General features: G+C 36.7%; 1 protein-coding gene and 1 long non-coding RNA gene across 3 annotated transcripts in view; one reads left to right on the top strand and one right to left on the bottom strand.

The window, feature by feature from the left end:
- The window catches only part of pvalb6 (parvalbumin 6), a 39,136-nt gene extending 16,957 nt beyond the window's left edge, over positions 1 to 22,179 (top strand). For both annotated transcript variants that reach the window (XM_079623095.1, XM_079623096.1), the window contains 4 exons: positions 18,091 to 18,159; positions 19,590 to 19,722; positions 19,997 to 20,106; positions 21,305 to 22,179. In XM_079623095.1, coding sequence (XP_079479221.1) covers positions 18,099 to 18,159; positions 19,590 to 19,722; positions 19,997 to 20,106; positions 21,305 to 21,330 — 330 coding nt within the window. In that variant the 5' untranslated portion in view covers positions 18,091 to 18,098 and the 3' untranslated portion in view covers positions 21,331 to 22,179. The remainder of the gene's footprint in view (positions 1 to 18,090; positions 18,160 to 19,589; positions 19,723 to 19,996; positions 20,107 to 21,304) is intronic.
- The window catches only part of LOC307004141, a 107,898-nt gene that overhangs the window by 64,445 nt on the left and 21,230 nt on the right, over positions 1 to 22,223 (bottom strand). The window lies entirely within an intron of this gene.

Here is a 22,223-nt window from a genome sequence, read left to right as displayed (position 1 = left end):
GTTCAAGGATTTGCCGTTTCCTGAAACCTAGTTCCAATGAACATTCGAAAACAGCATTGCAACTTTTGTGGTGGAAACTACAGCTCTCTTTCAGTTCCATGGTAAACGACATGAGGATTTAGGTTATGCTCTTAGGGCGCAATAAGCAAGATAACATTCAGTGCATTCTATATCTTTCATCCCAGTTAAAGTCCCCCTGAAGTCAATAATTTTATCCCTTAAAACTCATCTTTGATCACCAAAATTATATATTTTAAAGTTTTTTCTTTGAAAAAATAATTCTTCATGCCTTTTATAGCTTGAATGTAACTCTACACCCTTGCATCATCTAGTACACACGGTTCTAGGATGATGGCATTTATGGCTCAGATGATTGGCCCAAAATGTTCTGTGGTCTCATGCAAACTGATGCACTGCACTAGCCAAGCAACTGCCATAAATGAATGGAAATCTCAATGGATATGTTTATCCAGGTATCATAAACCTCCTTGGTAGGCCACTTTATAGCCTAAAGCTAATTCGTCTCTCTTATCTTCCTACCAGAAATGCGCTACAACCTATTTCTCTTTCCCCTCTCAGTTTCCTTCGCTGGAAGGTATGTTCTCCTCTTGAGCCCTTATCTCTAAAAACACACACACACACACACACACACACACACACACACACACACACACACACACACACACACACACACACACACACACACACACACACACACACACACACACACACACACACACACACACACACACACACACACACACACACACACACACACACACACACACACAAATTCTTTGTCCTACTCAAAGGAGTAATTGCTCACTGTCACGGCCCAGGGTGTTTTACTTTACTACTATTCTAATGTTGCTTCGCCCCAGAGGCAGGTGGTTGTAAAACCCGCACAAAAGTATTTATGAATTGCCAAAGATGACGACCTCTTTGTCCTCCAACAGTTCAGTATTTCGAATGCTTTTCCCCCTATACTCAAATAATTTAGTTTTGTTGGATGTGCTCACGCTCCATCGACCTCCTGCTCAGCGATGTTTCATTCTGTGCATGAATTACAGGCATTTTATTGTTTCCTTATTTTGCCGTCCCGAGTAACCCACATGCCTTTTTTTCATGGCACCTCGTCTCCTCCCTCCATCCATAATTGATGAGAGAATATCTGTCTGTTTTTTAAACATGTGCTCTGCAGTAGCAGCAATATGGAAAAATTACTCTCTGATTCAACTCAGTTTATCTTGCTATCCTAAATGTTAAAAGTTATTGTGAATTTAAATATTTTTTCTAATAAAAAATACATTAAATATATATAGTTTTAAAATGCATGACACATTTAAACATTTAAAATGATGGCAGTTGACTACACAACTGTTGATTGTTATGGGTCCAGTAGAACGTTTATTATTATTATTATTATTATTATATTTATATATTGTCCTATAATTTGAAAATGTTTTACTATATAAATAACATCATTGGTATTGACAAGTATTTGTGATATTGTAAATACCTATAAATCAATAAATATATCTAAAAATATATATGTTTTAATATATTTTAGTTAAAAATCTTGAAAAATCTTGATTAAAAGGGTTGAAAAGACTGTCAAAGTGCTCTCTGTAAAACAATTCATTTTGTTGTTGAGTCTTATTAAAGATTTTTAAAGATTTTTTTCTGTGAATGTTGTTTTATGCACCGTAGCAACTAGCAACATGGTGTTTAGCGTGGACATCTCAGCTGTTTTTTACCTAAAATATTGAAATTTCTCATGTCAGCGATCCAACAATTTTAGAATTTAGTCTTTTTGGACTGATTAGAAAGTTTTCAGGACTGAAACATACAGTATTACGTATAATTTACTGTGTAGCACATAATGCTCCTTTTACAAAATAAATAAAAATCTATAAATCTTGTAAAATGACTTCAGTGTTAGACAAAATACACTCTCACATGTGCATCTACAGCAAAAAAGCATAACACCAGATGGTCCATTTATGATCTCACACACATGCTAACAAAAACTCAGTTTACCAGCAACTGAATGAGTTTTGGGTTTGCTTGTCCTGGTTTAGCAGAAGGCTTTCTAGACCTCTTGCAGTCCCGTAAGAGATCCTCAATCTGTCTGACAAGGACAGAACGCCTTGTGCACATGGTCACACACCTGATTCAAGCTGTGCTTTTTATTCCCGAGTAGATAAACCGGAGCAGTTCGGAACACTGTGGCACGGATCAATGAGCTTGTCTCTAATGTTAATGCAACGTCAGCACAACACTCAATACAGGAGTTGCAAAAGTTACGTTTATTAGGGACCCTAAAAAGTAATTGGAAACACAAAAAGAATAGGTCACCCAAAAATGTAAATAACAAAAATGCCAAGAAGTTTTACAGTCTTTCATTTCTAGGAAAACTAACCAAAACTGCACTTTCCCTCCCACACTTCCTGTTTTAATAGGAAAGACAACTAAGCCGTTCTATCTGCCGTTTTATTGGACTTTTCATCCTACAACAACCTAATATCACTTTAAACTCTAATTAAAGGCCTGTTTTAACCCTTTTCTTAGTCGTAATTTGGAAAAAGGGTTAGCAAATATACATGTCTGAGGGAAGGATAATATTTTAAAATGCTATATGTTTCAATAGAGCACGTCTATGTGAATGGCCTTGGTTTAACAAATCCAAGTGTGAAAAGGCAAAAAGAGTGACTTAGTACTTTTCGAGGCCATGTACTATAGAGAAAAAAGGAAGGGGAATAGAAAGAGACACTTTTTAACTTTCTGCAGTATTGATCCATTAAAACCGATGATAGAGACAGAGTGAGAAAGAGGACAAGCACTGAAGAGTTTAAAAATCAAATGCCTCTTTCCCCCGAGTCTAGTGCGGTTTGGATAATTATCCATCATTAACACACACACACACACACACACACACACACACACACACACACACACACACACACACACACACACACACACACACACACACACACACACACACACACACACACACACACACAGAGAGAGAGAGAGAGTTCTCTGTGGGTTCTGTGCCCATAGCCCATGTAATTGACGATAATGACGATCTGACATTCCCAGCTCGTGAGATTTCTCACCTTGAGCAGAATTGGACTCCCAACCGCAATGCGGTTTCTCCACAACAGCACAAGTTTACGACCCGGCGCACAACTGATGTTTAAAAGAGAATTTTGTTTGAACACCATGAAAGGGAGTCTGCTTGCAAACTACTCTACTCTGAAACAAATCTAGATTAGATTAAGTCCAGTCATATTCATACAGACGATTCATAGTTTGGCAATTCAGCTGAAAACATTGGTGCATTATTGTATCTTAAATACAATAAATGTATGACTTAACTTAAAGAAATAGTTAATATGCTTCAATTTCATTCCAAACCCATGTTGTTTTGTTATCCTCAGTGGAACAGAAAAATAGTAATTTAAGTGAATGTTCATGCGGGTCTTTATCTGTACAGTGAAAACGAAAGGGGTTTTGGGCTGTCCAAAAAAAAAAAATCACCATTGAATTGTCATAAAAGTGGTTCATGTGACTTGTATGTTCATTGTGATTAAAATTGCAGTCTTTACTTAACAGTCATGTATATATGGCAAAAATATGTCATGTTGAGGTCAATGATCATCATGAAATCAAAAATGTTGCCTTTTCACACTTTTATTTAGAAAAGATTCTCAACCACTGATCTATATAAACGACTGGGTTGCACATTGCGTTATAAACTGCAGGCATCATTGACTTACAGTTACAGCCAACACATTGACCTAAAATCACCTGATTTGTACCGTATCAGTCGCACTTGAATAGTTTTTAAGATAAATGTATACATTAATTGATACTTTGAATGTTATCTGTAATGTTTATGGTCTTTTCGGGCCGGATAAGCGATAGATATATTTAAGATGGGTGTGTCTACTGCACTGTTTATTAAGCATAAAGATATATCTGGGATTATTAACAGAAATGTATTCGAATATACATCAAATATTACAATACATGTAATCCCCATTACTAAATTGCATATTAACAAGGTTTACCATGCATGCATCATCTTGTTCGGAGCGACAGTAAATGCTTGAAAACAAAGCTTTGTATCTTTAAATTCATACGCAGTCAGAAGCACCAGCTCTATTAATATTTTGTGAAGCGTGTATATTTCCTGATGTCTTTTTTTTTTACCAACTTCCACTTCAGACTCTTTTCAGATTTTGAAAACCACTAAAAAGCCTGTCAGCTCAGATTCAATGGCTTTTTACTAGCATGGCAATTTGCGAATAAGTCTCATTTGTATACATTGTTGAGCTAATTATTAATTTAACGTACATTTAAGTCTTTATATTTACTGCTTCAAAAAACATGGTGTTAATCAGAACACTGTTGAGTCATTAACAGTTACTGTATGAATAAAAACAGTATTATATAACACAACATAATTACATCACCACAGTGAATAACTGTACATGACAAATGAAGTTGAATGCACATGCCTTACAAATCATAAATCTGTATTCAGATTTCAGAAGAAACATTTTGACATTTGTAATATAAATGCTGAGGTGTCTCGTTCTTTAGCTGATCTAATATTCACTGCTATAATGAAGATGAACGTAACTTCCAGAAACGGAAAGTGTTCATAATAATCAAACACAATTCATTTTGTGATTCCAGAAATTTCAAGAACTGTATAATAAAATGATAAAAAAGAACTAGTTATTGATATGTATATTTTTTAAAGACATTGTCTTGATTGTACAGAATGATCTTTAGCTTTTCAATTAAAGTTAGAATACTTTAATATACTAATAATGTATTAATATAGCTACATTTTATTGTTAATAATATAAAAAAGCCCCAATAAAAAATAAATAAATAAAATATTTCTGTTGCTTGTTTAATTTACTTAAAGGGTAACTGTCGCCAAAATTGATCCTAGGCTATTTTTGTTAATCTACCCGAGTCAAACTTTCGTGTAAAAGCATAATTAGAATGGAAACTCCAGTTTCCGGTCAAAATGCCTTTTGAATGGGAGTGTATGGGGCACTACAATGAGAGCAAAATCAAAATCGCTATTTCTAAAACACTAAGAAGGCTCGACACAACATTAAACTGTGCTTGAAGTATCACCAGGGGCTCTACACATGAACTTGAGCATTGACTATATTGTTTGTGTACACAAAGTTTACTAAAAAGAAAGATTTTGAACAACTCACTGTGTTTCCGTCCACCGGCATTTTGTCAGTCAAAAGTAGTCGATCTCCGAATGAACTGACTCTATGAGGAAATGTCATGAACTTGTAATTCCAATGAAAAGCAAGATAACTTAGACACTTAGCTCATATCAATTTATATGGAAACAAGCTTTAAGAACTTTCCATCTTTACTCTCCTCATGTTACGTTGCATTCGGAGATCGACTACTTTTGACTGACAAAATTCAGCCACCAGAAACACTAACTGATAAAGTGAGTCATACCAAACCTTTTTTTAGTAAACACTGTACACAAACAATATTGTCAATGCTCGAGTTCATGTGTAGAGCCCCTGGTGATACTTTGAGCACAGTTTTATGTTGTGTCGAGCCTTCTTAGTGTTTTAAAAATGTTGATGCTCTCATTGCAGTGCCACATGCACTCCCATTCAAAAATACGGTCAAACTTAAAAGTGGAATTTCCATTCTAAATATGCTTTTACGCGAAAGTTTGAATCGGGTAGATTAACAAAAGGGATCAATTTTGGCGAGAGTTAACTTTTAATTAAAATGAGCTACTGCATCACAATTATTTAACATTTTGTCATAACTTAATTTCATGTTTAGTCCATTTCATTTTGTACAATGGAAGTTAATTTAATCAATTTGTTTTGGGACTTCATTAATCATTTTTGTTGTTGAAAGTCAGTAGGTTTCTAGCTCCCAATATGCTTTGTGTGGAACTGGATTGGGAGTGAAAAAGGTTAATTAAATCTAATTGCCTACTTGTTTTGAGGAAGATCATTAAAGTATTAGTTATGTTGCCGTTACAGTTTGTGGTTACAGAGTGGAGCTTGAGCCTTAGTTTGATATCCACTACCTGAAAATACGATGCATATTGCATTAAATAACAGCACTGTGCTGTAGTACATTACATAGTAAAAGAAAAGTTGAATTGATCATGCTGCTAAGCTGTAGGCTAGCAGTTAACACGCCACAGCTCTGTGTACACATTGTGGGAGGGAAGGGGACGTATTTGGGATTCAGTGCACACCACAGGCAATGATGGATAGTACTGATGAACCTGATTCACTCTGTCGACTTCACTTTACCTCTTTGTCCTATTCTTCGCCAGTGAGAGGAGCAAAATGTGACTAAACCCAACAGCTTTATGTATTTAGTCTTCCAAAGGTCTCGGCAAACACCAACGTTTCTCTAGATGATCATTCCATCATCTTTCTCAGGTAGCTTGACTGGCTTTTCTTATGGCTATCAGCTGATGAGAAGAGAAATGAGTTTCGGATGGTCTCTCTTTTTCTGTCGTGAATTTTGTTTCTACTCCCTGAATGCAGACTTTTAAATCAATCTGGTTTTGGCTTATTTCCATCGGTTCTTCTCTGAGGAGCAAATGATTAACTAAACCATTAGAGGTTTTCAATATTTCATAATAACTGTTCGTGATAGAGTTTGTGTGTGTGTTTTATTCACCTGGGACCCAGTAATTTATTTTTATTTACTGTAGTGCACATTTGTTTTGAGTGAATTCCTCTGAAAGCATTTAAGTCGTAGTTCATTATTTGAATGGGTGTGTGTGTGTGTGTGTGTGTGTGTGTGTGTGTGTGTGTGTGTGTGTGTGTGTATGTGTGTGTGTGTGTGTGTGTGTGTGTGTGTGTGTGTGTGTGTGTGTGTGTGTGTGTGTGTGTGTGTGTGTGTGATTTTGTAAATACACTGCTGTTGGGGTCAGTAAGAATGTTTTCCCCAAAAGAAATTATTACTTTTATTTAGCAAGGATGCATTATTAAAGGATAATTCCGGTATTTAACACCTATATTGTAGTTTGTTTTGGATGAACAAGAGTGGTGGACAACATTTTTTTGACAATGGTTCCTCTCTCGAGTTTTTGACTATAAAATAATTGGCCATGGACCCATTTAACATTGGAGTCAATGGGCATGTCCGAAAATGTAATTAAAACAACCTTTAACATTAGTTTTCAAAACTGTGCAACTCACCGAGTGATTAGTGATGTTAGTTGATGTTCCAGAAACAAAAAGTGTTGCGAAATACAGTTTCTGTCGTGTTTTATTCGTCATTTTGTAAAATCCCATTGAATTCTGTTGAAGGACTGAGTGCTCGTTAATATAAATGCGCTACCGGTAACGGAAAGGGGGCTGTTTACATTTGGTCGATGTAGTCTTTTTGCTCGCTTCCGTTTCTCATAAGGCTAGCGAGCAGAGCAACTGTGCTCCGGGAGAGTAAGCGAAATAAACAAACAAAACCTTGAAAATATTGAAAGACGTGACCACTGACCAGTGCAATATGAAGTTGAACTCGACTGTGACCGTGAGTGTCCCGCGAGACATAAACATCGGTTATCGCCATCAAGTGGTCGGGAGTGTGCTAACGCTTCAGATTCAAATATTGAGCGGAAGTTACACGGTTGTGAAAAAATAGTTCCACTATAGCAAAATAAACGGATTGGAATCATATATTGCGACGATATATTGTTTATAATCATCAACGAACACCACTAACCACTCGGTGAGTTTAACAGTTTTGTAAACGAACATTATTGGCTGTTTTAATGACATTTTTGGACATGCATTGACTCCAATGTTAAATGGGTCCATGGCCAATTCTATTATAGTCAAAAACTCGAGAGAGGAACCATTGTCAAAAAAAATTTGTCCACCACTCTTGTTCATCCAAAACAAACTACAATATAGACTCAAGGTGTTAAATACCGGAATTATCCTTTAAATTGATTAAAAGTGACAGTAAATACATTTATAATATTACAAAAAAAAAATTCAGTTTCAAAATAATGCTGTTATTTTTTACCTTTCTATTTATCAAAGAATCTTGGAAAAAAAATACATCACGGTTTCTAAAAATATATATTAAGCAGCACAACTGTTTTCAATATTGATATACAGAGCATCAAATCGACATATTGGAATGATTTCTGAAGGATCATGTAACACAGTATTAAAGAGACTCATTAAAAATTATTCAGATAATTTGTCTGTCTATATGTCAAGTCAACCTTTATATAGCACATTTAAAAACAACAAGAATAAATATGTGTCTACAGTGAGTGTTATTTATTTATTTATGTTGTTGTTGTTATTGTAGTAATGTGTTTCGTATGCTCCAAACAGAAGGTTAAACGGATTATGGTTTTAGAGTAAAGTCAGAACTCTTGATGGACCCTAAAAAGCCAGCTTTTTACCCGCTTTCACTGGTGTCCTTCCTCAGATTTACCCTCGGCTACAAATAAATTGTTTCCATCTCTCCATTCAGAGCGTCAATAGACTCACACTGCTGTTTTCTCTAATGGATTGCTGTGGCTTTTGTATTTGCTCACACGCGGCTGTGTTTTATTAAGTTCATGGATCACTGAGCATGCCGTAATATAAAACTCTCCTTCTGGGCCAAGCAGAATATGTGTCTATCCTAATTTCTTATTCATGGTCTTCATCTTGTGCGTGCAAGGCTTTAGACGGAGAGAGCTGTATTGTTAGATGAAGCATGTTGGCCCTCTTCAACACGAGAGCCTAAAGCACTGCATCTTTTCTCTTATCTTGTGAACAAGAATTTTTACTCGTTCTACGTGTTCTTATTCGTCTTGCTTTTTTATTTGAGCCGCATCACAAAAGAAAACGTGCTGTTGATGTGGTTGCAGCCATCACAGCCATGCTAGTACAGCATGCGTCCCGATTTGCATATTGTGCACTATTCTATGTTGTTTTGCAGTATTAATAGTGTAGATGTTGCCTTGCTTCTTTGCAGAATTTTTTTTTTTTTTTTGGCACAGGTATGATAATGAAATAAAGCAACATGGTGTTGCTTTTAACATAATTTCAGAAGAGTTTGCTTTGTAGATGTTCTTGTTGCAGATGCTGCAGTGGCGTCTATGCTGCATTACATGGACTATTGAGTGCTTGCAACGTTATTTTGAACAATAGATAGTTTAATATATAAAAATAAAAAACAGCCCTAGATGTTAAATAAATAATTTATAGAAAACTACTGATTAAGCCACATAATCAGTATTGGAAAGTTTTAACAAACTGATTTATTCTTTGAATTGGAACGAATTAATCCGTCTGTAAATTATTATTCATTTGAGTTGTCTCTGAAAACTGTTCCCAGAACTCTGCACTAAACCTTAGCCTATATATTTTAATTAATCATTAAAAGTTTTTAAATTAAATGAAACTAAACTATTTTAATTTAATTGGATATATAATTATTTTGGTTAAACAATTATTCTTATCGCTGTTTTCATTTTTATTTTTTTTTATAGAATTGTAGTGTTTTTAAATGAGTGTGATTTATGTTACACGTTTACGTCTGCCTCCATAATTGTGTTTTATGTTTGCACCATGTAATTCACGGTCTGCTCCGAAAACCTTGACTCTCCCAAAGTAGATATACATGAAAAATTCATGAAGTAGCCTATTGTGAAGTATGTGCACTTAAAAAACCCACAACCGATCAATTTGAAAAGAAAGATAGAGAGAATCGCCTCTAAGAGAGAAGACTGCTGCTGACCTTCGCGCTTGTTTGTGAAGGTCCTCAAACTTGACCTTGCCAACTTCTTTACAAAATGTGTGTTTACTTCCAGCAACATTTTCACTGCTATTTGTTGTTGATGCTTGTGCTTTCTCCTTTTTCCTTCATGATTGTTCTTTTATGTTTCTTATTATCTCTTGATCTCTGAGACAGTATGAATAAAAAGCGTTTGTGTGTGTGCGACTGTTTCTGTCACTGAATACTGTAGGCTATTCCCATTACAAAGCTGCCTGAGGCATCCGGTTATGAACCAGTCGCTCTTTGTCATGTTTTGCCTGCGTTGCGTGTGAATGTCTGAGTGAAAGAGAATTTAGAATGTTCCATCAGTTTGTTGTATTTTAGCTTCTATTTTATTCAGTGAGCCTGACTGATTACATTATTACCTCATCCTATAACCGTTGCGTATGCACAAATCAGGCCCCGAAAGAGGCGTAGGCCTACGCCACTTCCGACGCATAAGTTGTGATTTATAAAAACAAACTTGACGGGAAAATTAACGCTCCTGCACGCAAACTCGGACCCATATATGCGTACGAACGTTTTGGAGACGGAGCAGTTTGGCGACACCGATGTAGTTGGAGTTAAATGTCATTTTGGTCACTTTTAGACAGAAAATCGAAATCAAATTATACATATACAGAAAGATAATACAAATATAAGTTCACTCACCAAGTATCACTTGAAGCAAATATCCACACCTTGGCCTCATTATAGGCTAATTTATAAGGCGAACTTATAGATTAATTAAAAATACTATTTGGTCAGTGGAAAAGATTGAGAAAAACTTTCCCTGAAATGTATTTTACACTATTTAATGTATTTATTCAAAAACAAGGCAAGGATAGGCTACTAAATGATTTGTATTATGCCTAATGTAATGTGACGGCACATCCGTATTTCATATTTTCCTAATGTCTTGTAGCCTACCGTTAAACATGTTATCACGTGGATGAATAATTATATGCAAATGATATGAAGATGAGGATATGCATAGTAGGCGTTGTAAGGTCCATATATGGTTATTTCGGGGAGGAGACGCATGTACGCACAATCTTCCGCTGACTGGGATTTATAAAGTGAATTCTGCGCAGGTTCTGGCGTACGCACGGTTTTACGAGTCTGAATATTTTTTTGCGCACGCCATTTTTGGCTTTCGGGCGTACGTACACTTTTAGTAAGGATCCTACGCACAGTTTTATAAATGAGGCCCCGTCTGCAGCAGTGTTGATGGAGTTACCTTGAAACTTGCTTTAGCATACAACACGCTTTTAATTAAACCAGCTAGAACTGTAAAGTTTTAGACAGCTTCACTACCAGCCAAATAAATTAATACTTTTATTCAGCAAGGATGCATTAAATCTATCAAAAGTAACAGAAATCTTCTTTTTCAAATAAATTATTTTCAAAGGATCAAGTGACACTGAAGACTGGAGTAATGATGCTGAAAATTCAGCTTTGACATCACAGTAATAAATGAGATGTAAAAAAATAAATAAAACAATTAATAATAATTATATATAGCCTAGGCTATATAAATATAAGTAGAAAATGTTTATTTTTTATTTTTTGTAATAGTTCACAATATTAATACCTTTTATCAAATAAATGCAGCCTCGATGAGCATAAGAGACTTCTTTTAAAAAAAAATCTTGCCAATCCCACACTTTTGAACAGTGTAAGGCTTAAGCCATTTTGGTATTTTTGACACTACACTAGTTAGCCTACTAATGAAAACAGTTGTTACTGTAAGAAGCTATAATCCACATCTCTCACACACAATACGAATATGTTTTTAATGTTATTTTTTATATAAAGAATAGTATAAAACGTGTTCATCATGCAGTTCTTGTTGTGACCAACAGGAGTCATATAGTATTAGTTTGATAATCCAACCCAATCTCATGGCAATTCGCACAAATTTTACAAGGTGGCTAATTCGTACCAATTCATACGACCTCACTCGTACGAATTTGTAAGATTTTTGCTAAATTGTACATATTTTACGAGTTGCCAAATTCGTATGAATTCGTACGAATGACCTACCCCTGACCCCGCCCCTAAACCTACCCATCACATGGGTTTAGCCATAGATATTATATAGAGACTAGATGCCCTATTGGCCGCTGGGCACTGAGAAATACGGCCGCCATCTTAAACCGGTCGTACTCCTAGTTTCGTTGCTTATCAGCTGGTAGATTCCAGAGCACCGAGGAGCATTTTCCTGTTCTAATCGGCGGACCAGCGCAAATAGGGCCCGGGATTACTTTTCACAAGTACATTTTAACATTACCGTACTTTTGGTTGTATTTTGTGAATAGAATATTACCAGATAATTGAGAAGGAGCAAGGATCTTTGATATTACTGTACTGAAATCGTAGCCAGCTAACGTTAGCTAGGCTATGTTTACTGCATCACTCGGCATGGAGAGGTTGGGTAAAGTAATAATTACAAGAGCTTCTCGGTTATCAGATACAAGCATTCAACGGCCCTGTAGTAAGCATATATAAATGTAGGTTATTTGTGTTTGCGCATGTGATATCAGAAAGCAATATAATAACGTTACCTGTGTAATACACACATGACGGCGATGCGCAAATCGAGTGTGTGTTTGTGTGTGTGAGAGAGAGTAAGTGTGTGTGTGTGTGTGTGTGTGTGTGTGTGTGTGTGTGTGTGTGTGTGTGTGTGTGTGTGTGTGTGTGTCACAAATCATTATTGTTTCTTCAACTTATTAAAATATCTTACTTTACTGCAACTATCTGTTTCTGCTTCTTTATCATATTTATGGTGTGTGATTTATAAAATACCTTATATCCTACATCACATATTTTGATTTTGGACGTCTGGTCACTTTATATCTTATATCAGAATATTATATTACTGTTAAGCCTACTATGAATATTAAAATATGCAGAACCATGTGTCCTGTATCATAGCTACATGAATGACATTTGCAGAAAACAAACCCACGTGAAAATCAGTTGGGTATTCAGTGAGATATGATTAATTAAATGCGCTGACAGCTCATTGCACCTGCCATACAGATTACACTGAGTGGAGCGGGTGACCGGTTTAAGATGGCGGCCCCACGGCTCGACCGCGCTAGTAGGCAGTAGCGGTCGATAGGGCGTCTATCTATATGATGTCTATGGGTTTAGCCACACAATTAGCCACATTTTAATCACTCGTACAAATTCGCACGAATTGACTGTGAGATAGCGTTGGATAATCTTGACAGATAGTTAGATTGTGACACTCTTCCTAAAATTACAGTAGTGAAAACCAAGTAACATTTCATTATCTTAATATCACTGAAAATCCGATATGAAATTAAACACCCTCTTTTATTAAATTAATAATGATAGAAATATAAACAATGAAATCAAAATTATGGCATTCAGTTTTTTTAAATTAAATTAACATAGCTTCAAGTGTTTGCAAGTAAAATGACTGAAATAGACTGTCAGCAACAATAAACAAAGAAATACCGTAAATGAAGCGCAGTAATTTGGTTTATCATTTACTTGTCAGTATTGTTCATTGAATACTATCAATTACATTATAGACTTCAACGTGTATATATATAATACAGTACAATACTGTATAAAGACATAGTGTTGTTACATTTTTGTATCTGTTTGGTTTCAGTGTACCAGTATTTTTAGCTAATCAACAGGCTGGTTTGAGCCCAGATGGGCAGGCCTTGTCTGATCTGATCTGATGTGGTTGGGTCTGTTCTCTGTTGGCATTTCTCATTGTCAGCTTCAGTGTGCGTCAGAGCGAGATGGGCTCTATAAAACACCAACTCAACTGTTTGAAAAGCATCTCACTACTCTTCACGCTCCGTTCTTCTCTAGCGCCGGACTGTCTTTTCCTCTCTTTCTCATGCAGCCGGTGCCTTTGATGTCTCTCTAGCTCTCCCTCCTCATTCACTCACTCGCTGCTTCTCCTCCTCTCGTTGTGTCTTCAGTGAGGCTTTAGGGTGTTTTTCCATCTGCTCCTCAGTTCAGTAGTCAGCGCACTGCCCAGGGAGTCACCAGTTCTTGTGCACTGAAACCATCCCTATTTATTTGGAGAAGATGTAAGGCCCGTTCACACCAAGGACAATAACTATAAAGATATAGTTCTAAAAATCATTCTCAATATTAAAGAATAGCAGAGTTCACACCATAACGATAACGGCACAGAAAAACAATATCGTTGGAATCACTTTCAGAGCGATTTACAAGAACATTCATTGAGTACATCACATGAAGGTCCATGTTCTGAGAATGTTGTTCTAAGAACGTTTTCTCTCAACATTACGAGAAGGTTCATCAAGTGCAAACTAAAACATGGATGTTCCATGAGCGTTGCACTTATATGATAACATTATGTCAACATTCAGCAAATAAAATAACATTAAAAGGACTTTTACAGAGAATGTCATTCTAAGAACGTTTTCTCTCAACATTACGAGAAAGCATTAACTGTTAACAACATTAAAAGAATGTTCCATAAACATTATTCTAAGAACGTTTTGTCCTAACATTTACATAACTTTGAAAGAACGATAGTGAAAGTTATTAGCCTGGGAAATCCCAGACCACTCTCAGTTGTAACTGAGTTAGGGTCTGGTCTGGCAAAGCTCCATAGACAATTAATTTCCACAGGGGCGTCACCAACGGATGTCGGATAGATCTAAAACCAATCAGAGCGATGAATGACATGACGTATGCAGAGCGACGGAGAAACATCTCGAGACTCTCAGCAATTCTCTGTTTGTGTTAACGAAAATTACAATTTTAAATCCCTTGAAACAGACGCGATAGCTGATTCAAACGAGTGATGTTGTGATGTTCCACGGCGGCATCCATCTTTGTAATATACAAAATCTGCGTCACTGTCTCTGCTCTGTCGTCATCGTGTAAAGCCCGCCCCAACGTTTCTGATTGGTGCCGCGATTTCGACGGATTGGAAATGGGTTTCAATGGGCTCTTTGCCAGACCCACTTGCAGAGCAAATCTAAATTTGCCGGAAGTGGTCTGGGTTTTCCCAGGCTATAAAGTTATGGGAACGTTCCCTGTTAGCTGGGATTGCCTTTGCCCTGCAGACATACTTTAGTAAGTGCTACAGTGAGTTAAAAACAACTATTATGAGGTTTTGACTGAGACCAGAGGTCAAATGTATTTCAGATCAGGGCATTAAGGGCAGCTCTCCACATGGCAGACATAACCGTGGCTGTCATTGCCGATTCCTCCCTCCCGAGCTCCCTTTCATCTCCGGCTCTGGCAATCTTGACATTCCCTGGCCCTGCTGCCAGCGGGGCTCATGAGGGTTGACAGTTACGCCCGGCGATGCTGCAGGATTAGAGATGATTCTCCCGGGCCCCGGGGTCTCTCCGAGCCACAAGGAGAGAGAGACAGAGAGAGAAATTAAATTAGCCCTCGGGAAGAGAAATTGGAGACTTTGAGTCGGGAGTAAATGGGAAAGCCTTACAAGAAGAACGGCATCTTCTGGGAAACAAACAGTGTGAGACATGAAAAACACAAGGAAGAAAACGTCTTCTGGGCTTGTAGCACCATCCCTTGCAGATATAGAGTTAGTGCTATACATGCTACTGAGACATATCCTACATCCCAATTCACACACTTATACTGAAAGTTATGTTTTTGCTTGTAATAATAAAATCTATCCTCTCTTGCAAGAAAATAGTTTGTTCTGACAGCACAGGCCGCTTTGAGGGCTTGAAATAATGTGTTTGCATGTTACCGTGTAGCCTCTAAGAGGACCAAAAAGAGATACACATTTTGAATGAGTGATTTAAATTGTTAAGAAGAGAGTGACGATGAGTGGATGAGGGTGGAAACAGGGAGTCATTAAAGAGAGATGCATATCAAGGGACTGATGGTGAAGAGAGATATCAAAGAGGGCCAATGACATCTCTGAGAGGAGTGTGAAAATTAGGATATAAAATCAGATATAACAGATCTGGCCCGCGTCATGTGGATTTCACACGTACCAGATGTGGGCCGGATCTGGGCCGACATAATGCTGTCTGAAAAGAGAGGAAGGGGTTTGTGTTGTGCAAGATCCCCCTTCCTCAACACCTGATAATAGACCTTCATGATGAAGCTAAAAAGTTTTACTAAAGCTGGTCAGCTAACTGAAAACAAAGAAAGGAAAGTGTTTGATTTGACTATTTTAGCTTTGGTATTATAATGTGATATGTAATTTGAAAGGCATTAATTAACATATTCTTGTGATTTAGAATAAACAGCAAATTAAACAGCTAACCCTACCAACAATTATTTGACCTGTCTTCAATGTTTTGCTAATTAAACATCTCTGTGTTTTGTTGGTTGCTGTATTAGCATGTTTGGCTTTGCCAGAGCAGCTGACATCCACATTAGACCTTCACATGCATTGAGCAGAGATACTGTAGATCTCGCTGTATCAAACGTCATTGAGGGAAGTCAGCAGTCGCGCTGCACTCCAGTCAGCAGAGCTGAAGCTTGTGTTTGCCCAAGCTGACCTCCAACTGATCCAGATCAATGGAACGAGGACCCAGCTGAAAGCAAAAAATACAATCTGTACTTTCACTGCACACCTGCACACACCCATACTGCTGGGTATGGGGAAAATTACAATGAGGAGTTTTTTTTTTTTTTTACTATGGCAGGTGAAGGACTAAAAATCGGTCGAGGTAAAGTAGAAAGAAGCTGAGAGGACTGCTAAAAACTGCTTTTACGCCAGTCTGACCATGACTTGTGTGGAAATTATCACCTTACGCACTCTTAAAAAGATAGTTCATCCAAAAAGGAAAGTTTTGTCATTATTCACTCACTTTCATGTCATTCCAAACCAATATTACTGTATATTGTTGAAACTTAAAACAAAACAAAAATTAAACTTATTTTATTTCAGATAATTGCAAAGGCAACATTTCTCATTTTTGTTTAAAATAACTAAAACTTACGAATAAAAATGAATAAATACTGTATAGAAGAAAATACTAATTAAAATGACAAAAAACAACAAAATTACTAAATGTTCAACTCAAATTGTGACAAGAGAAAATATAAAAAGAATATCTAATATAATTATTATATTATAATATTCCTAATATCTAATACAGTGCACAAAAAATCGAATAATATATCAATGATACTAAAATAACAGTAGGAGGTTCACATTACTCTTTTCTATGCAATGAAAGTGAATGGTGATCAGTGGTTGCACACTTCAAAAATGACACCTAACAAGTATCTTAACAGTACCACATATGACTTGTGCATTATATACTGTAGCCTATTTTAAGTCTCCTCATGTAAATAATGGTTTTATATGAAGAACAGACAAAAAATTTAAGAATTATTCACTCAAATCCCATTCGCATGCTTTAAATATGCACATTTACAATTGGTTATGAGATGACTGAATGTAAATTTTTGGGTGACTGTCCCTTTAGAACCCTTAAGAACTGAGCAGTCCAGTCTATACACTTATCAAAGACTAAACTGTGAGTTAGGAAGCGTTTGGTGAGTGTGTGCTAATTAAAAATGTATTTCCAGCTAAAGTCATCTTTGATCTTGATCTCCGTGTATCAGCTGTTGGCTTGGACTGAAGCTAGAGTCTAATGATGCAAAGACAATCTCTGGATGACCATTTGAAATAAGTATATCTGATAGTCATAATATCTCAGTCGGATGTTAATTTCACGTCCTTTTTTTTTACCCTATACTTTATGAATGGATAGAGAAAGAGAATGGTAATGAACACTGGAGCCATCGTGTGTGGAATCACTGAATGACTATAGGCATTTTGCAGGATGCACTCTTAAAAATAGGTTTTTTATTGGCAGCGATAATTCCATTAAGAATCTTTAACATCCATGGAACAAAAAGGTTCTTTAGATTATTCAAATGTTCTTCGCACTAAAACCAAAATGGTTGTTTTAAGAACTGATCACTGAAAGGTTCTTTATGGAACACATAATGGATCTTCTTTGCGAAAACCTCTTTTGAAACCTTGATTTTTAAGAGTGTATGATGGCAAATATAGAAGCCTTCGAGATGTTTTCCTCTCTGATCTGGAGTTGGACCTGAGTTGTGTGGTTTCAAAGAATCACACACGTCAGATGTTTGGCATTCTCTCACCCCTCAACACACGTTCATAATTTATGACTTTTTGAAGGCCTTTTATCGATTTCTTCTCTTCATGATATTTAATGCATTGTTTCACTGTGTATTGCTTTTCTACTATACAGTATATCATTGTTTTTTTCTTCTCTCTGCCTCTGTTTGCAGTTGTAGAAATGGCGATGAACAGCATCCTCAACCCTGATGACATTAAGAAAGCACTGGATGCATTTAAAGGTGAATATGATCCACCTTGTCATCCATATATGTACTCTTACTCTAAAATATGATTTGAAAAACAAATAATAATATTATCTTTATAACTTCAGATTTTCTAAAATTACCTATTTCTTAGGGGCCATTCACACAGAACATGTTTTTGCATTGCACCTTATTGTTTTCCATAGTTTTTTTTATGTAAACATGCACTAGACAGTCATCTTTGGCCACTGTAATCCTGTCTTGCATCTTTATGTCTCATGCATAACACAGAGTTGCAGCACTCAAGATAAAAGGTGTTGCATCTCAAAAACCCTGTGAACTGTATTTTTTTTTTATTGAGAAATCATAACTGTAATTATAATTGCAGAGGGAAAGTCATGAAAAACTTGATTCAGAGAATTCGCTGTAAATCAGCCAACATGCAAGGAATTTTTATCATTTACTCACACTGATGTCATTCTAAACCAAATTATTTGGGGGGTTTCTTTTGTGGAGCACAAAATGTAAAAATTTCAGGGACACTTTTTTTTATTAAAATGAAAGTGAATTGGGGCTGAGACTGTTGAGCTCCAAAATGACACTTTAGCACCATAAAAGTAGTGTTATTTTAAGTAATTTGATGGAAAATACGCCACTCCAACCAATCTCACAGCAATACAAATTTTACGCGGTGGCTAATTCAAGGTCGAATTACCTACCCCTGACCCCACCCCTAAACATACCCATCACTGGGGTTTAGACAAACCGTACAAATCCGTATGAATTAGCCACCTTTTACTCACTCTTACGAATTCGTACGAATTGGTCGTGAGATAGCGTTGGCCACTCTGCTGCATCAAACCCAGTTTTAAGAGCTACAGCACAGGGCAAGTTTTAAGGGATACAACTTAAGGGTTCGGTTACACGACAACGATGTAGGCTACTAAAATTTAATTACGAAAAGTTTTTCCTTTGCGTTCTTTGCTTACAGACGACAACATTGTCAAAACGTTGCCTGTTCACATAAACAGCTGCTGTATTATTCATGTCAGTCCAGTAGTTGGCGATGTCGGTTCTGTGCCTAAAGACTGAACACGTGGGCCCAATATGCATATAAGACAATTAATTCACAAATGCACGTTTTTGTAGTTTACAAGGAGACGATAACGGTGTTGTTTTTAAACACTTGCACTCTATAACCAGTTTTCAAATGTTTGTGTTTTCAGTCCCCCAAAACACTGTCGTGTAACTGCAACGGCCAAAACTTCTTTTTTTTTTTAATATTCGAAGCTTGACAGTCCCAGCTTCACAAAATTCACCATTTATGTTTTACAAAAGAAAGAATGACATATGAGTTGGGAAATGAGGGTGAGGAAATGAAGACATAATTTCCATTTTCGAGCAAATTATTTGTAGTTTCCAGACAAAACATCAGTGATTCTCTCTGTGTTTCGATCTCCTCGCAGCCGTCGGCTCATTCGACCACAAGAGTTTTTTTGAGATTGTCGGACTGAAGGCGAAGTCGGCTGATGAGGTGAAGAAGGCTTTCCATGTCCTGGACGCCGACAATAGCGGCTTTATAGAGGAAGAGGAACTTAAGTAAGATTTACACTATTTCTACACTACGAAAAACAAACAAACATGTTTTCTTGTAACCAATTAACCGCCGTGCCAGGTTGCACCGATGGACAATGATCGTGTATTGACGATAGCCAGACGAGATATGGTCAAAAGCATCAGCTATCGGCCATATCAAGGGATTTGCGCTACACCCCTCCTTGTAACCTGTAACATTTGTAATTGAAACTCTGGATAAAGGCGAGCACACAAGAGGTTTAATAGGTGTTCGACTCGCTCTGTTTCCTCTCTGCAGGTTTGTTCTGAAGGGTTTCGCTGCAGACGGGAGAGACCTGACCGATAAGGAGACCAAAGCATTCCTGCAGGCTGCGGACAAAGATGGAGATGGAAAGATTGGAGCAGAAGGTAAGGTGAAAGGAATATAGCCTACCGTAACACCAGGGGCGTCTGTTATCTGATTGATAGTTTCTATTATTTTTTTTAGCAAGTAAAAGCCTTCGGTAATTCAAAAAATGTCCCCCTTCAAGTTATGTTACACACGTTCAATTTCTGTCAAATCTTTAATGATTTAAAGCAAATGTAAGATTCACTTTTATTTTCCAGATAAACAGTTACTTGACTAAAGCAACCTAGGTTTAACTGATTATATATATATTAAATCCTGTTAAAAAGTGAGAATCAAATATAATACATCATGCTTTTGAGTAATGTTTTTTTTTTTTTTTTTCTTAATCATAATTATATAGTTGCATTATATGTTTTGACCTCACAATAATAGCTACAAAGGTTTTGTCATACAGTTATATTTAAATATTACTTTTATGCAAGAATTCTGCTATACTATTATAAAAATCTCATTGATTTAAAATGACCAAATTCCATATTTTTCGCTTAGACTTTTTCTTTCCTGTCAAGTATAAGCTCCATTTTCTCATTACGACTCTATTCTATTCAATACTATACTATACTATACTATACTATACTATACTATACAATACTATACTATAGCCTACTATACTATACTATACAATACTATACTATACTATACTATACTATACTATACTATACTATATGAGCCATAGTCTGTTGTATCAAATATGATACTTTTAACAAAAAAACACATATTTAACTTTTTTATGTTTTATCAAATGTTTAATAATCTGTTCCATTTTTTAAATATATAAACAATAAAAATAGATTTATCTGACTATTATTTCATAAGTCAGGCTTTGCAGGGTTTATTTCAGGTAATGGTTCCCAGTTCAGACAGAACCGAAAAATAGTTCAAGGTTTAGTGAGGGAGTCAAAGTCAAACCCCACATCAATGAACTCAGTAAAGGCTTCGAAGGCTTAGAATGACTCATTAAAAACAACTTTTTCATAAGGTCATTTCGCCAATATCTGATGAAACTTCATATGGATGCACACAAACTGACAACTGACTAAAATTATTGTTTCAATTTCTTATGTATTTTTGTATTGCACTTACAACCATTTTAGTCACAGTCTGGAGCCCTTAAGGGCATGATGCTTTTACTTAACCACATTATGTACCTTTTTCATCAAAAACGACTAATAGTTTCTCTATCTATTTTTGTTTCAGAGTTTACTGCCCTGGTTCGTGAATAAGTGATACAGACCCATGGCCTGTTCATGCCTCATGACCCCTTGACCTCGACCTCAGCCTAAAATGCCCCTGAAGCACAGACGCACATACACACTCACTTAAGCCCCGGGTATACTTCGTTTTCCGTGTTCCGCTCATGCACAGTTGAGTGCACGAGCCTTTGAAATAATACTCCTAGCCGTGAACGTGGAAAGACGCGTTCAGCGCGCATCACACATCTAGTGGACTTTGCTTTCAAGCGCTCAACACTCACTCAACACGCACCGGTCACAAAAATTGGGCCGTGCATGGACAGTGTGCGCGGACGTCTGCGGTCCCTTCTGATGACGAAAATGACGTCACGCAGACAGTGCGCAGACCGTTGCGGAACGCGGACAGCTGAAGTATACTTTGGGCTTCGCACATGCTTGCACACCCAATCCTGAAGACATCACTAACACATATAGGCCTACACAAATCTCCCACCATCATGCTATTTATTTTCCTTTTTATACAAAAGTGAGTGTTTCTGCTACTCTATAGATCGAGACCTTTAACTGGGAAAACCTTTTGCCGTCAACATGTAGATATAGTATAAAAGAATACAACATACTCTCCATTGTCCACTATTCTTTGACTATCTTAATTTTCCTTGAATCTCTCCCATTGATCTTTCTCTCCAATGCCCCCCACCTTCCCTCCAAACTCTCTCCATCTTTCTGGTAACAAGCCTCTGTGAAACACACCAAAAGAAGAAAGAGGTCAAGTTGTGAAGGAAAACAAAATAAAGAGACAATGCCTGAAGAGTTCCAGTGTGAAATAAATCTGTTTTTGTTCTCTCTCTTCTTATAGTCAAAAGTACAGTACGTCTGAAAGGGTTGCAAAATTCTGAATCTATCTATCTATATCTATCTAT

Source organism: Phoxinus phoxinus (genome assembly GCF_949152265.1).
Source record: "Phoxinus phoxinus genome assembly, chromosome: 1".
NCBI lineage: Eukaryota > Metazoa > Chordata > Actinopteri > Cypriniformes > Leuciscidae > Phoxinus > Phoxinus phoxinus.
Note: the sequence above shows the minus strand (reverse complement) of the source record. Positions and strands in the feature narration are given on the sequence as shown.